This window comes from Sebastes umbrosus, chromosome 21, assembly GCF_015220745.1.
Source record: "Sebastes umbrosus isolate fSebUmb1 chromosome 21, fSebUmb1.pri, whole genome shotgun sequence".
In the NCBI taxonomy this organism is placed as follows: Eukaryota; Metazoa; Chordata; class Actinopteri; order Perciformes; family Sebastidae; genus Sebastes; species Sebastes umbrosus.
Genome location: NC_051289.1, coordinates 13,706,521 through 13,722,457, shown reverse-complemented (window position 1 = coordinate 13,722,457; position 15,937 = coordinate 13,706,521). Strand labels below are relative to the sequence as shown.

The 15,937-nt window shown below is 39.5% G+C and overlaps 1 protein-coding gene across 1 annotated transcript in view; it reads left to right on the top strand.

Annotated features, from left to right (window-relative positions):
* The window catches only part of mtrr (5-methyltetrahydrofolate-homocysteine methyltransferase reductase), a 33,158-nt gene that overhangs the window by 5,606 nt on the left and 11,615 nt on the right, over positions 1–15,937 (top strand). The window contains exons 6-12 of the mRNA XM_037757127.1: positions 47–160; positions 262–418; positions 607–695; positions 3,390–3,570; positions 8,629–8,671; positions 13,050–13,221; positions 13,907–14,025. Of these exons, the coding sequence (XP_037613055.1) occupies positions 47–160; positions 262–418; positions 607–695; positions 3,390–3,570; positions 8,629–8,671; positions 13,050–13,221; positions 13,907–14,025 (875 nt within the window). The remainder of the gene's footprint in view (positions 1–46; positions 161–261; positions 419–606; positions 696–3,389; positions 3,571–8,628; positions 8,672–13,049; positions 13,222–13,906; positions 14,026–15,937) is intronic.

The window sequence follows — 15,937 nt, the reverse complement described above, 5'->3', positions numbered from 1 at the left end:
ATTTGTGTCATATTTCATCCTTCATCTCAAAGATGTTTTCTTCCAGATGGTTGGACCGTTAAACAAAGAAACCCTCCATGAGGTTCCCATATCCAAAGCAGTTCAGCTGACCAAAGGAGATTCAGTCAAGATGGCCCTTCTCTTAGAGCTGGACATCTCTGTAAGCTTGACAGAATAATGTTAATTTTTGAAAATGATCTAAACCTGCGGTATGAATTTAGATTACAGTTTGTACTTTAAAAGCTTCTTTTTCCTTCTTAGGCTCACCCGACGCTGACCCATCAGCCAGGGGATTCTTTTGATGTGTTCTGCCCAAACAGGGCCACTGAGGTGGAGGACGTGCTCCACAGATTGGGCCTTCATGACCAGAGGAACCACCGAGTACACATTTCTCTACGTAAAGACACTAAGAAAAAAGGTAAAGTGTGCCTGTCAGGTGATTTTAACACACATCAAGTCAAGTCATTTTTATTTGTATAGCCCAATATCACAATCAGTGCCTCACATCCAATGTAGTCTTGAAAAGAACATTGTAACATCGATTCCTTTGTTTGTGACATTCATATCTTTGATAATTCCCAAATGTTCTCTCCTCCCTGGTTATAGGTGCCAAGGTGCCATCCTACGTTTCCCAGAACATTTCTCTGCTGTACCTGCTCACGTGGTGTCTAGAGATCAGGAGTGTTCCTAAGAAGGTACTCTATGTCCAGACATTGCTCTACAACTATTTACTTTTGTAAATTGCATTGGCCAAGCCACTTTTTGACACACTAAAACCACAACTATCCTGTTTTCTCCATCTAGAGCACACTGCCTTTATTTTTGTTCTCAAAGCTTGGAGAAAAGTGTAATATATTTTATGAAGAAGTGCATTTATATTTTGACACAGATGTTCCCATTTATTTTTAGACGATTTACTTACTGAACAGGCATATAGTCTAAGTCAGGACAGGGTCTGGACCCAAAAGATTTGCATGGGTTCAAGGTTTGGTTTGAAAAGCTCTGGCAAGATTGACTTTACTAATCAGAATCAGGTTTATTTCGCTAAGTATATACATACATGGAATTTGACTCCGGTTTTATGCAACGCTCTCAATGTACTTACACAGAATAGAAATAACAAAATACAATAATAAAAATAAAATGTCTATATACAAGTCAAGTGTTCGGAAGTTGTAGCAATACAAATAGTGCAAAGAAATAAATACAGAATGGATATACGTGGGCTGGATGATTATGCACAGTATGTATGTACATATGGAGATGTCTATATACTTTATGTACAGTGAGTAGGCTTCATATTTACATTTACATAAAGAGACAGACGATATGTACATAATACAAAAAAGAGCAGCAGTACATTAAAGACTGTAAGAATTATAATCTATAGCGGATATTTGGTGTTAGTCCCTAGGTAAGATAAGTGTAGTGCCCAGGCTGAAATACTGATTAAACTTGCCTGATCCTCTGTGGCAATGTTGAGTAACAGCTGGTGTGTGAAAATGTCAAATGGCCACAGACTTGAGCTTTGGCATCGCCTAACTTTTGGCATGGGGGACGTGGCCTGCATGAGTTTCACCTCATTCTCTAACATTGCAACATTCTTTGAAACCCCATTACTGTAGTGACAGTATCTAACTTGTGTATCTCCCTGTACTGCTTGTCTAATTTCCATCTCTCAGGTTATTTACACTCTCATCCTGTTTTTTTACTGCGCAACTTAAATTCATTAATAAAAACATTATAGTCTAACCAAAATGAAAACCATTAATTTCCCCTCTGGCATGAGCTGCATCAGTGGTTTACTGCTCTTTGTAAACAGCACACTGAATGACAAAAGGAAGACAATTTGTAAAATGTCAACATATGGCAACAATCCAATTGCTTCTGTAATAAATACAACAATTTAAGTATTGCTCAGGAGGACGCAGCATTGTTTAAAGCACAAAACGACACAGCACTTCTATCGCTTATCTGATGATGGCACACTGCATACTAACATAACAAGACATGTTATACATATATTTATTTATTTTTTAATCATAAAAAAGATATGATATGAGATAAATTATTGCTTGGCCAGTATGATGGAATTAAGAGACATTAGGGACACATTACTCCTGATTTCTGCACTGATTTTTATTAGAGAAGCTCTCCAACTGTGCAAATCTCATTGATAATGTGTCAGAAAGATATAGTACATCCTAATTGTAGCAGCTACCATCAGTTCAAGGCCCCCTGCTGTAAATAAGACATGTGCACAGACTCATTTTCTCCTCCGTGTTGTAAAATCCCTGCACTGAAATGGATTGTTTCAGGCCAAACTGCTGCCTACGGACTTACAAGGCTGTAGGATGTTTTATTTTACAACACCTGTCTGTGTAATCCGAGCAGTTAATCTGTTTTATTAAAGCAGTTACAACACCTATAAGTTTTATACTTCAGGATTTTTAGGATAGTGAAAAATAATCACCTCAGGCTCTTAGTAAGTACAATTCCCAATAATATTCATAACATGAAATACAGAATATATGTGGCATTTCCTGGCTTGTGATTTCCACTGAGACAAATTTGAATGTTATTACTGAAGTTATTCAGAGACTATATCAGATACAGACAATATTTTTTGACACTAGTCAAATAGTGTTGAAGTGCTGTCTATACAGGACAGATTGGAAGATGGGGATAATAATTCTACTACAAGACTGTGCCACTAATCTCTCCATACATGCTCTCATAATGAATCACTGAAATTGTACAGAACACTTAGGCATGACAAATATTCAGAAGTTGTGATTACTAGTATCAGAGTGACTAATGGTTGCAGATGGAATAAAGTAAAAACTCACTCCAAAAGTTGTTCAGGGAGTTGCGTGTTAATATTTATTTATGATCCTTTTTAATCCTGCAATTTGCATCACAGCCTACAAAGAGAAGATTAACAACAACTGATGAAATACCAGTTAAACAGCAGCTTGTCTTTCGCCAATTTAACACAGTAATTGATTGCATTAATTGGTTTTGATGATTTTGTTTAAGGATTAAAAGAACGCCTCTGCTAATTTCTCACTAGCTTTGCAATCATTTAGAAACTAAATGACACTTTTATGGGGTAAAGAAAGTGCACTGTGAATAAAAACTGGGCTGGTGTCAAGGTCTACCTCTGCAGTTTTCATGTACCTAGAAAACAAAGACTTACATTTTTTATGGCCTGTGTGCAACTTGGCATTGAATCTGTCCCACAGTGTTAGAGAATGTTTTAAATGCCTCCTCTTTTTTACAGTTGTGAATGGAAACCTAAGTCATAAAAACTGAAAAAAAAAAATCATGACCATTGCTGCTGACGCAGGTGCAGAGCAGCTTCAAGTGACTTTCTGTCTCCCTGTCAGGCGTTTCTCCGAGCTCTGGTGGAGCATACGGAGGACAGTGTGCAGAGGAGGAGACTGCAGGAGCTCTGCAGTAAACAAGGCGCCGCAGACTACAACCTGTATGTGAGAGACCCGAGCCTCAACATATTGGAGCTTCTCACAGCCTTCCCGTCCTGCTCGCCTCCTCTCAGCCTCCTCATAGGTCAGAGCGCCCGCTGTTATGTATCTCAGTCAGTCATGAGGTCTCTGAGGGTTATTGGGTGAAAACCATCTTTGCTAGATGCATTACATGATGTGAGAACCACTCTGAAGTACAAAATCTGATCAAACATCACATCATTTTTATTTTTTTAATCTTCATGTCACATAGCAAATAGGTGCATTTTTATGCGTAACATTTATCCAGTGACTAATGAGAAAAACAGATTAATATTCTGGCATATTTTTAAGATGTTTTTCAGTTTGTTTTTTGAGAAAAAGAAGATCCTGCACGCTGCTCTTGCTCAGCATCATAATTTATTGATCACACTAACGTTTCGGTCCCTCTGGACCTTCGTCAACAGTTGAAACAAACAAAAAACAAATTAATAGATGCACGTTTAATTAAATGCAGGCTTTCATGTTGCCTGCAGCAAATGGGGAATTTCAGTGATTGACACGAGACTGGGATTTAGACTGCACCTGTACAAAACATCAGTGGAATAATTTGCTTCAGAACTATTTATTTCACTTTTGAAAAGACCTCGGGTTATGTCAAGCGTACCATCTTGTATTTACAAGTATTTTTTCAGCTATGCATGGTTGTCTGTCTGGGTAAATTTTCATCCAGTAGGGGTCACTGTAGCCCCAGTAAAGCGAGATTTATGAGCCCAGTCTCAAGGCTGATTTTGTGAGAGCATTTAATTATACTGAATGGTCAGACAGAGTACATCAGAGGGCTCCCCGAAGGATCAACTCATTTCCTTGTCTCATTTTACGTCCATGTAGCTCCAATATGGTTTTTGTGTCACAGTTTCTGTGAATATAATGGCCGTATTAAAGCTGCAAGATGAGAGCTATTTTCTCAGTTTATTCATAATTTCCCTCCCTGCTAATATTGATCATTTTTTGCAGCTGTCTGCCATCCATACCATCCCTCGTTTGAGCCGACGGTTGGTAGAAAACTAACATGTTCTCTCAGCTCATTAAGATAGTTGGCCGGTCATTCAGTATAGATCTAATAAGCTTTGACTGGAACTTACCAGACAGTGAAATTAGTTGGCTACAGCTTTACATACAAGTGGAGTTGTCCTCTAAAACAGCTGTGTCACAGCTCTTGGCCTTCCCCAATGTCAGTTATTTTTGGTCCACTTGCCAACCACAGCACCTTTTTCAGTGGTGAACTGATGCAGAAATTGGGAATCGCGCCGATCGTGCCCTCGTGAAAAATGCGGCCTTCAGGGCAGCAGCTGTTATTTTGGGGACAGGGGGCCGTTTACCGAGCTTCGCAAGGACACAAACGCGCGGGGTCAGTTTGGATCATAGCTTAATGGTCAACTCTGCCTCAGTGTGTCACTTGCAAAGCACACTGCTGCATTTTCTGCACTGCTCTTGGTTCATTACCCCCACCGGAGGGGAGGTGTTTGCTGATCAGAGTTTATGCTGTTATACTAACTATAAATAATGAGGAGAGATGCATCTAAGCCCAGATGTCTTTGGCCAAGTGCAGGCCCGGGTATAAAAGTAAATGCTGGATATAAATTGAGAGAGATACCTGCTTCCCAGAGTCAGCGCTCTTGTTATATGGTCCATTGTTTCACATAGCGTGCCAGATGAAAAACTTCGGGGTCATCGCCCCAGGGAGCTGATTCTGTCCATGAGCATCTTTTTCAATTTACTTTACCGCAGGGTTCAAATAAAATTGTGACCTGTGGAAGAAAGTAAGGCAAAGTAAAGTAAAGCGAAATGCGTCTGTATCCCAAAAGGCCGGAGCTCCCCCTCGCTCCAGAAGAGCTTGAAATCTAAAATGAAGTTTCCCGGTCACAGAGAACGCACTGCGTATCACATATATTCCCTCTTTATTCATTTAAGATATAATGACATGCCAGGGAAAACCTTTAAATGGGTTTGGAAAACCATGAGCTTGCAGGTCCTTTTCCTCAGAAGTAACTTGAAATTAGCATTTATAGGCTATTAAAAGAAGAAAAAAAGTCTTCCCAAGGAGAATTCTTCGTAATGCTTTAATGCCAACAACCTCTCTAATTCCATCTGCAGCCAAAGAAGCGATCCATATATCTTAAGAAGTATAACTTTTATGTTCAACTACATTGCTATCTCATTTTTTACCCCACTAAAACGATACCTCTGCATATAAATTGCATTGCAGAGAGACTTTTGAGATGGAATAGATTATATTGTTGTGCAGTATGATCGATGATACCCCTGAAAATGATCATTTCTGAAAACATAGCGGGAACCCTGGGACTGTATTTTTTTTGAAACAGAGACTTTTTTTTTTGTTGAAATACATATTTTTAAGATGTATCCTCGAGCCACTCACTGCAACAGAAAAGCAGCTTTTCCACTCGGAGGTTTTAAAAGTGATATATCCTTTGTATCTACCAGCAGTATCATCATGGTGCAGTGATGTGAGATGATGGATTGATTGTCCTCTGTTTCGGACATGTGCTGTCACTCTGTGATAGAAAGGCAGCAACTCGAGCACGGTGCAGCTGCAGAGGATTGTGTTAACGTACATGATGCACCGTCTGATGGAGAGGTGTGTGTTTCCATTGGGTGCTAATGGGAAGGATTGCTGCCTGGATATGTTATATGTGATCATTTGTCCAAACAGATTTTGTCCTTCAGAGGGTTACTTTCTGTGCTGTTTTTTTTTATTTTTTCTTGAGAAATATTGAAAACATTAATGATTTTTTTATCCACTCAGTTGCAGCTTAGTTCTTATTATTAAAATAATTACTGTATTTTTTTTTTTTTTTTACTATTTACAGTAGCTCATTGATCATAACAAAGCAAGGGTAGCCTGTAATCTTGGCTCAGTAATACATTTTGAGCCTCCACGTCGAAACATTTGAACTTCTTTTTCAGAATAAAAGTCCCCTTTACTAAAGTTTATACTTCCCTGGCATGCCAAATATTTGGCCCATCCAGTATGGGATTATAAAATGCCGCTATATATAAGATATAACAAGACATCTTCAGGTAATACCAGTGGGCAACTCCGGGGTCTGAAAAGTGAAGCCAATGCGGAAATGCCTTAAACTTGCATTCTTTCTAATAGCCAGCAGGGGGCGACTCCTCTGGTTGCAGAAAGAAGTCTGATTGTATAGAAGTCTATGAGAAAATGAGCCTACTTCTCACTTGATTTATTACCTCAGTAAACTCAAATAGACCATAAAGCAGGGTATGCTTTAGGGCGTGGCTACCTTGTGATTGACAGGTCGCTACCACGGCGTTGTCCGGTCTGGGTGTTGACCGTGTTTTCGTCTTACAACTTTATTCAGTATCTGGTTGTACTTAGCTCCTCCTTCTTCTGTCACCTTTGGTTGCAAAAAGCCAAGATTGCGACGGCCAAAATGCCGGACTCGAGGCTTCAAAACGTCAGTCCACAAACCAATGGGTGACGTCACAGTGACTAAGTTCACTTCTACGTCTATCGGTAATACGTATGCAAAAGAAAAAAATCAGCTAGAACATTAGTTATACTTGTATATTCTTGCGAACACCATGTTTTTGTGCAAAACTTCAAACAAGTTGTTCGCAGAATAGCAGAAGAAAGAAAAAAGGATGCTACAATTCTGAAGAATATCCTGATAAAGTGCTTTTTATTCACCTCACAGTTTTTCTCCTAGTAACTGGCAAACTTAAAGGAACTATTGGCAGAAATTTTATATAATATAATATATATAGTGTATAATCACCTCAAAATACGTATTTTTGTGATTTTTGTTACGTTACAATGAGCCATTTATATCTTCACAGAGCTGGATGCCATGTTTCTACAGTAGCCCAGAACGGACAACCAAATGGTGGCTCTAGATGGGGCCATTAGCGTTTTTGCATCAGCCACCATAGTTCTCTTACACGGTTGGCACACGGGAGAAGTTTCAGTTGGTTGCAATCTGCATCCTCACCACTAGATGGCGCCAGTTCTTACACGCAGCACCTTTTTAAATGTTTTCTATATGAACTCTGTCTTTTTTCTTCTCCCACACTGACATACGGTCTAGTTTCAACAACTTAACTCTACTGGGCACGCAAAGGTCTTTGTTATTTAGATAAATTATAAACAACATACATTCATAATGTATCATCTTACAGGAATGCAGTTTTGGTTTAGTCCATATGTCACTGGCCCATCTCTAAAAAATGGAGTGTTAGCCCTTGAGCCTGTTGTTTTTTCTTTTAGTATCTGAAGGAATCTAGATGGATGTCTACTGGAAGGCTGCTGTTTGGGCAAGGGCAGTGTTTTTTGTTCAATAGCTTCTTTCAAACTTTTAAGTGTTTCATGCATCACCATTAAAAAAAATCCCAGCTCAAAGAGATGAAATGGACGTCAAATTGCGGAGCTGTCTTGCTAACACCCTGAGCTGTTTAGATGTCAGAGAGATCCAGAAAGAGAGGAGAGAGCAGATTTAGTCCAGCTGTTTGTCTTTCCAAGCAATTTAGCAGAAAAATGTGTTATTGTAGGGCCTCAGCTGGTGCATATGGTGCAGCTTTACTTTTCCAGGTTCCTCTATCGCTGAGATGCAAATGAAGTGTAAGACACAGCAAGCACATCACGCAACTCTCAATCACTCTTTCTACCCACTTCTAAAAAGTTGTTGGTGGTCATAGCGTAGCGAATGGAAAATCTTGGCGCTACAGGGTGAAAAGTTATCTGCAACTCTTCTAGGTTTTCCTGATTTCTCTGACACATCGTCACAGTGGCAATGCACACTACACATTACCCAAAGAGGGCACCTTCATGGCTGGCATTGAAATAAGGTCTGCATAAGCAATCTGTTTCCTACTGGCTCCACATCTGGACACTTGGGATTCCATAACCCTGAGTTTGTAATTTCATAAATATAGAAGTGTGTCCTAGAAACGAGACTGTAACCTGGGTGGGGGGTTACTGTGGATAGATTGGTGGGGGGTAGGACGTTTCAACGGACCGAGATGACTTTCACTTATTTAGTCTGCTCTCTGTCATGGGTGTCTGTGAAACAAAATCTTAGCGATACGGCAGAGATGATTGACAGTTCTGCTTGCCTTTCAGAGCATTTGCCGAAACTGCAGCCCAGGCCTTATTCAGCAGCCAGGTAAGGTGACAGAAAAATAAGAATTGATGTTACATTTTGTACTGCATGAAACTGAGCACAAATATGTATCCATGAGTAGGTATGTCTGTCTTACTCTCACCACATGACCGTGATTTCTACTGGTGTTTCTGAGCTGCACAATAAGTACACATTAAGAAATACATTGATGGGTCATGAAGAGGAATTGAATCTTTGGATGTGTTTCTGTATAAATTAGGGCTGTCAATCCATTCAAATATTTAATCACGATTAATTGCATGATTGTCTATAGTTGATCGTGATTAATTGCAAATAAATCACACATTTTTCATCTGTTCAAATGTACCTTAAAGGGAGATTTGCCAAGTATTTAATACTCTTATCAACATGGGAGTGGGCAAATATGCTGCTTTATGCAAATGTTTCTATATATTTTTATCGGAAAACAACACAACAACACAAAACAATGACAAATATTGTCCAGAAACCCTCACGGGTACTGCATTTAGCATAAAAAAAATATATGCTCAAATCATAACATGGCAAACTCAAGCCTAACAGGCAACAACAGCTGTCAGTGTGTCAGTGTGCTGACTTGACTATGACTTGCCCCAAACTGCATGCGATTATCATAAAGTGGGCATGTCTGTAAAGGAGAGACTTGTGGGTACCCATAGAAAGCCATTTTCAATCACATATCTTGAGGTCAGAGTTCAAGGGACCCCTTTGAAAATGGTCATGACGTTTTTTCCTCCCTGAAATTTAGCGCAAGTTTGGAGCGTTATTGAACCTCCTTTGCAACAAGCAAAGGAGGTTCAATAACCAAAAAATCCACTGGTTGGTACCAATGGATTTCTGAGGTTTTCTAGTTTCATATGATGCCAGTATCTTCACGCTTTAAAAATGAGCCTGCTACAAACAAAAAACGCATTATCGCCTTAACTTTGACAGCCCTAATACAAGTGAAAGAAAACATCTGTCTTATTTTAGAGTTAAAGAATCCATGAAACTGACCATTTTTCCAGGGATTTTTTTTTTCTCCAGTATTTGGATATTGAAATGTTCGTACATTGACTCCTTCTCTATCTTTTTGCAATGGTGATGATATTTAAATTATAGCATGCTCAGGGAATAATTGATTTCATCTCTTTTATTTGAAGATGGATCTCTTTTATCATTTACACAACTGCAACAGAAATATGAACCCTCCTCCGCATCATTTGTTTAGATACTTTTTAAAGCACCCCTGATTAATTCTACTCAGGAGCCTCTGACACAGCTGCTGGATTGTATTCTTAATAACGGAGAAGATGGAAAGAATATATCTGAAAATCATGTAGCACTTATTACAAACACATCAGAAAATCCAGACAATGCAAATATAAATCTACAAAGAGGACTGGATGTATTTTTGTGTCAATTTACGACTTGCATAGGATTTATTATACCACAGAGAAGATGCATAAGTGGTGAAATGTAATATTTAATTTTGCTGTTGTAAGATGAAAAGAGGTAGTTTTATGCATATATTTTGGTCTGGTAACTCTAACTTCACTTTGTTTATTACTACTAGACAAGACAGTCGAGTTCTTATGATAAACACATATTTAACTTGCACTATTGGCAGCTAGGAAATGCATTGCTTTCCATTGGAGATCTGCTATTTTGCCGTCTCCTTCACAGAGGTGGACGAAACTTTCAGATTATTTGGCATTTGATAGATTGTAACATCAAAGGGAAGCTCCATGACTATTATAAAGTGTGGCATTTTCCTATGATTTACTTTTTTGAGCCATTTAGAAATTCTTTTGTTATAAATATTATTATTTGTGTATATATGTGTGTCTTAGGTTAAGTATTTAGTTATGGATTCCCTAAACATTGTAGTACATGTTCTGTACTACAGAGAAATGTGCACAAAGGAATGCATTGTAAATATCGCGTAGCCTTTAGCTAGTTGCGCTTAGTTTAAAAAGGCCCAAGTGCCAGTCATTGATTGTCTCTTCCTGTTGAGCTAGTACCCATTATGTTTGCTTTAAAGCTCATGTGGAACAGCAACATCTAACGCAATGTCAAGTCTCCCTGCTCCTCTCATTAGTCCCTCACGTAGCTGCTTATGTGTGTGTATGTTTGTGCAGAGAGAGACAGGAGAGATGGTGGCTGTAGTTTATCAGATGGTGCAGAGACATTAGAGGCCTGCATTATTGATGCTGTGGTCAATAGAGGTCTCTAGTGGCCCACAGGAACTGGAGAGTGAAGGATGAGAGAGCGTGAGAGTTCTTCAGCCAGGCAGTGAAGACTGGAGCGGAGAGGAGGGAGAGGCTGCTTTATTGAAGCAAGGCAGACAGGAAGTTATTTGTTCTCACTCCCTAGCTGTATGGTTTTTTAGTCTAGAATGAAGCGGACGTCATTGTGTAGATCAGTTATTCCCAGCCAGGAGTACTTTTATCCTAGGCTATATAATACATATACATGCATGTAGGGTTCGTACAAGGTCTTGAAAGTTTGGAAAGTGCTTAAAAACAGCAAACAATATGTTTGAATTTGAATATACTCCTTGAAAAATGCTTGATTCTCTACATAATCTGGTGTTTCATTCACACAATCAGTCATATTCATATTTGAAATGAAACGATCCCGTCGTCTTATTATATCATCACGATCAAAACATACAATCAAAGTTAATCAAGGAGACAATATACATTGATTGCTGCGGGTGTAAAGGAATTCTGTAAACTTTATTTTTTTATTTATAGTAACAATTTAGATGTGATGATGAAGGCTTCTCTTATCTATTAGGGCTGTCAATTGATTAAAATATTTAATTGCATGTTTGTCCATAGATAATCATGATTAATTGCAAATTAATTACACATCTTTTTTATCTGATCAAAATGTACCTTAAAGGGAGATTTGTCATTGTCATGTATTTAATACTCTTATCAACATGGAAGTGGGCAAATATGATTGCGTTATGCAAACGTGTACATATATATTTATTTCTGGAAATCAATTAACAACATAAAACAATGACAAATATTGTGCAGAAACCCTCACAAGTTCTGCATTTAGCATACAAAATAAATGCAAACTCAAGCCCAACAGGCAACAGCTGTCAGTGTGTCAGTGTGCTGACTTGACCATGACTTGCCCCAAAACTGCATGTGATTATCATAAAGTGGGCATGTCTGTAAAGGGGAGACTCGTGGGTACCCACAGAACCCATTTTCATTCACATATCTTGAGGTCAGAGGTCAAGGGACCCCTTTGAAAATGGCCACGCTAGTTTTTCCTCTCCAAAATTTATCATAAGTTTAGAATGTTATTTAATCTCCTTCTTGACAAGCTAGTATGACATTGTTGGTACCAATGGACTCCTTAGGTTTTGTAGTTTCATATGATGCACTTTCACTCTAGCTTTAAAACTGAGCCCGCTACAACCTCAGAAATATCGATTGCCTCAATGTGATAAAGAAATTAGTGGCGTTAAAAAATGAATTTGCGTTATTATCGCGTTAACATCGACAGCCCTACTATCTATCTATCTTTTTATCTCTATAGATATAGATATATCCACATGTTTGTATTAAGGAGGAAAATAAACACACAAATAGCATTACACATTGGTGTAGTGTTGATCTTTAGTATAGGCTATGTACTGTATAATAAGCTACCAGCTACAATAGGCTGACTGCACGATAACACTTGTTGTTATTGAGAGTCCAGGTTTCATAGTTGGCTAGAAGTAATGAATAAATGGTTGAAATAGATAACTAAAGTATGGATAAACAGTTGTCGTAGATGACTAAAGTAATATATAAACATCCAACTTGTGTCACTCCCAATAATAATAATGGTACTAATGCAAGCTTCATAAACCAACCGAAACATTGACGATTCAATTGTATGAAACGATATTGTAACAATAATCAATTTAACATAATTAATAGTGTTTAATAACATCCAATTTTATATAATTTCGAAAGAACATATTTAGGACACGACTGGTGGTTTTTGATGAAGGGGTACTTGAGCTCATCTGACAAGGCTGTGGGTATAGATCATTTATTTTATTTAGCACATTTCGATGTCATGTTTTTGTAATTGTCATTGCATCTAATGTCTGTGTCCTTGTTGCTTTGATCAGCTATTTAACTAGATTTTTCTAAAGGTGGTTTGTGAGTCATTTCTTTGAGCAATGTTGTTTATTCTTGAGAATTTATCCTCCCTCGTAACGCTCGTGCCTTTCTCTACCTCTCTGCTTCTCACTCTATTTTTCACTTCATCTCTGTGCATCTCCCTGCTTGTCACTGTCTGTATGCCTCGCACACACACTATTGTTTCCTTCTATCTCTGTCTTGCTTCCATCTCAAAACTCTCTGCGGTCCCATCTCTATAGCTCCCGTCTTAGGTACCCAGGAAAGCTGCATTTTGTCTTCAACGTGGTAGAGTTCCCAGCATGCTCTGGGCGGCCCGCGGGGAGGCGAGGCTTGTGTACCGGTTGGCTCTTTGACCTCATCTCTCCTGTCCTGGTTTTCCCTGAGAAGGCTGAATCCTCCGGCAGCCCACAGGTAATGAGTACACTGTAAAATGGAAGAGCTGGAACCGGATTGTGCAAATCTATGAACCCTTGGTCACGGCTGATAAGTGCTTTTATTTGGGAGTACAAGTGTTCCGGTGCTGTAGTAGTTGCAACCCCTCCACTCATAGGGGAGAAAAGAAATACATGTACCTTTCCACGCTAGGTTGAAATCCTGCTACACCATACTTTGCCATCCTTTTTTTTTTTTGTCTTTGTCTCAAATTTTCAGTCAGTAAAAATGCCAAGAGAGCTGGACTGCCCGTTCTCCTTCAAATATTACAGTTCAAGAGGTTGTTGAGTAAAAATGGAAAGCAAGTGTGGAGCAGAATATCAGAAAATTGTGCAGTGTCTCCATGAAACTGCAGTACTCGAGGCATTAAGGATTTAACCTGTTTGTACTATATGTTTTAGGCAGCTCTGCAAACTCAATTTTAATGTGTAAAAAAAAGCTTTGGGCCAGTTGTGTGTGTGGCTAATTAAAAAATAAATTAAAGCAAGTAAATCCTCTCTACCACAGACTCTATGGATTCCATGGAGCTCATGAGTTTCCCTATTAGTGTGTCTTAGAATATTAAGTAGATCAATTAATAGATTGGTCGGCCCACTGTGGCTTCTCAGCTTTGTTGTAATTACTCTCATTATTTTAAATGCTTGTTAATGACCTCTGACTCTAGATCCATGTGAGTTTGAGACCCAACTGCTCCTTTCGGCCTCCCTCCGACCTGTCGGCGCCCTTCATAATGGTCGGACCGGGAACCGGAGTCGCCCCCTTCATTGGCTTCCTCCAGCAAAGGTATTCGCAAATTTCATAACACAGTTTCATATCATCTTACAACATCATAAGTGAGATTTTTATCGAGTAAGACAGACGTGGTGTGTATTGAGATTTTCCAAATGTCCTCGTCAAGAGGATCAAGTGCGTGTGGTAATGTACTTGATCCTGCCGATGTTAAACATGCTGCAAGATCCGCAGCCGAAGTAGGTCAGCTAAATGTTCATGTCGAGAAAACACGCAGGTTACATGCTGATTGGTACGCCGTGCGACGCAGATTATTCCAGCTAAAAATTCCTCTAATGAATATTCACAATGTTCAAAATGATGTTAAGTGCACATCATCTGTGCATATTCTCGAGTAATCTGCAGGGACAATTAAATGAACTGCTGCTCAAAGCCGATAAAAGTCGACGTCATGTACATCTCATAAGGCATAATAAATCTAGCGGCGAGGGCTGTGATCACGTCGGGGATTATTTCAGATGCCTCACTCGTCTCAACAGGAATAAATTAAACCCCTCTCTCGGATGCACAAGTTTATGACACGGCCTGTAATGAAGAGCCAGGAGTCATGGCATCAAATGGAGCGTTATTGATTTGAAAGTAAAAGAGTCCAGTAGGTGGTGGCCACGTTATTGGAGTAAATCATTGCTTGTAATTGCTGATGGTGTGAGGATATTGAATGTTAGCTGAGGACGCCGTTCTTCTCTCCAGCTTGTTTTAACCATTTCTGTAAGGGGTTAAATCCTTGAGGGGTGCTGTTACATTTTGTGTAATTTTCCTGTGGTTCTGAATTGATGGCTAAATCAAGATTGCAAGATGATGACCTGTCAGAAAGATTTAATGCGGCTGAAGCTGATGTGTCGAACCCGGCCCACAGCCACCATGACTTGTTAGAAAGCAGAGTAAGCCTTTTTAGTCAGACTGACATGTCTAACTCTTGGGTGGCTTTGTATAAATGAGGTTATGCCCCAGTCAACTCCAATTGTCTCTAAATTCCCCGGACGTCTGCTCTGTTGTGGGGCGGGCGGCGTCAGCAGCGGGTGATTGCTCTGAGAGGTGACACTGTGGCGGATTTTTCTGCAGCAGATTCCAGGGAGGACGAATGGTCATGTGGGTTCGAGAGGTGTTTGTGCCCTTTGGGATGCAGGTGCACTGAAGGTGGCACACTTTTTTTTTTGGACCGACTCGCAGACAGACTCCTCTTCTCGATGATCAAGGTGGAGCCAGAGGGACAGTACTCTGCTGTAATATGAACATATCAGTCTTACTTTGATCCGTGTTACCCAAACACTGCTCTCTGAAATCTAATATATAAAAATGTAAGTACTTTATTAACGTTCTGTCCTTGCAGACCTGCTTGTTAAACACTCAGACCTTGATTGATTTTGGAAGGCATAATGCAAGAACTGCAACCCCTCGTCAAACGCATCCTTGAGAGTTCAATGATGGATTTTTTTTTTTACATTTTTATTCAATTTCAACATTTTTTTTTTCTTTTTTTTCTTTCAAGAGAGGCTCTTCACTGTTTAAGTATAAACTCATGTGAACCAGCTCGACTGTCTCATCAGCCCCTTCTCCCTCTCCGTGCCTCTCATCCTCTCCCCCGCCAGCTGCATATTGTGCTGGAGGATTTAAAAAACCTGTCATGGTGCGCAGCGTTGTACAGAATCTAACTTGAGATTCAAAACAAAGCCTCGCCGGCTGACGCTGCACTCTGATAGGAGATAACAATCACCAGTTTGTCAACGGGACGCTGTATCTGCCTCGAGGCCCGAGAAGGCTCCTGTTAGCAACAAAGCAACACGGGGACACTTCGATCTTCTTACCTCCACCTTCCCCCCCCCTACTGTTAATCAATGCCGGTTTCAAAATAACTTTGTATGAATTTGTAGCGCTCGTAACAAGTAGAAGAAGTGTCTCTAAAGGT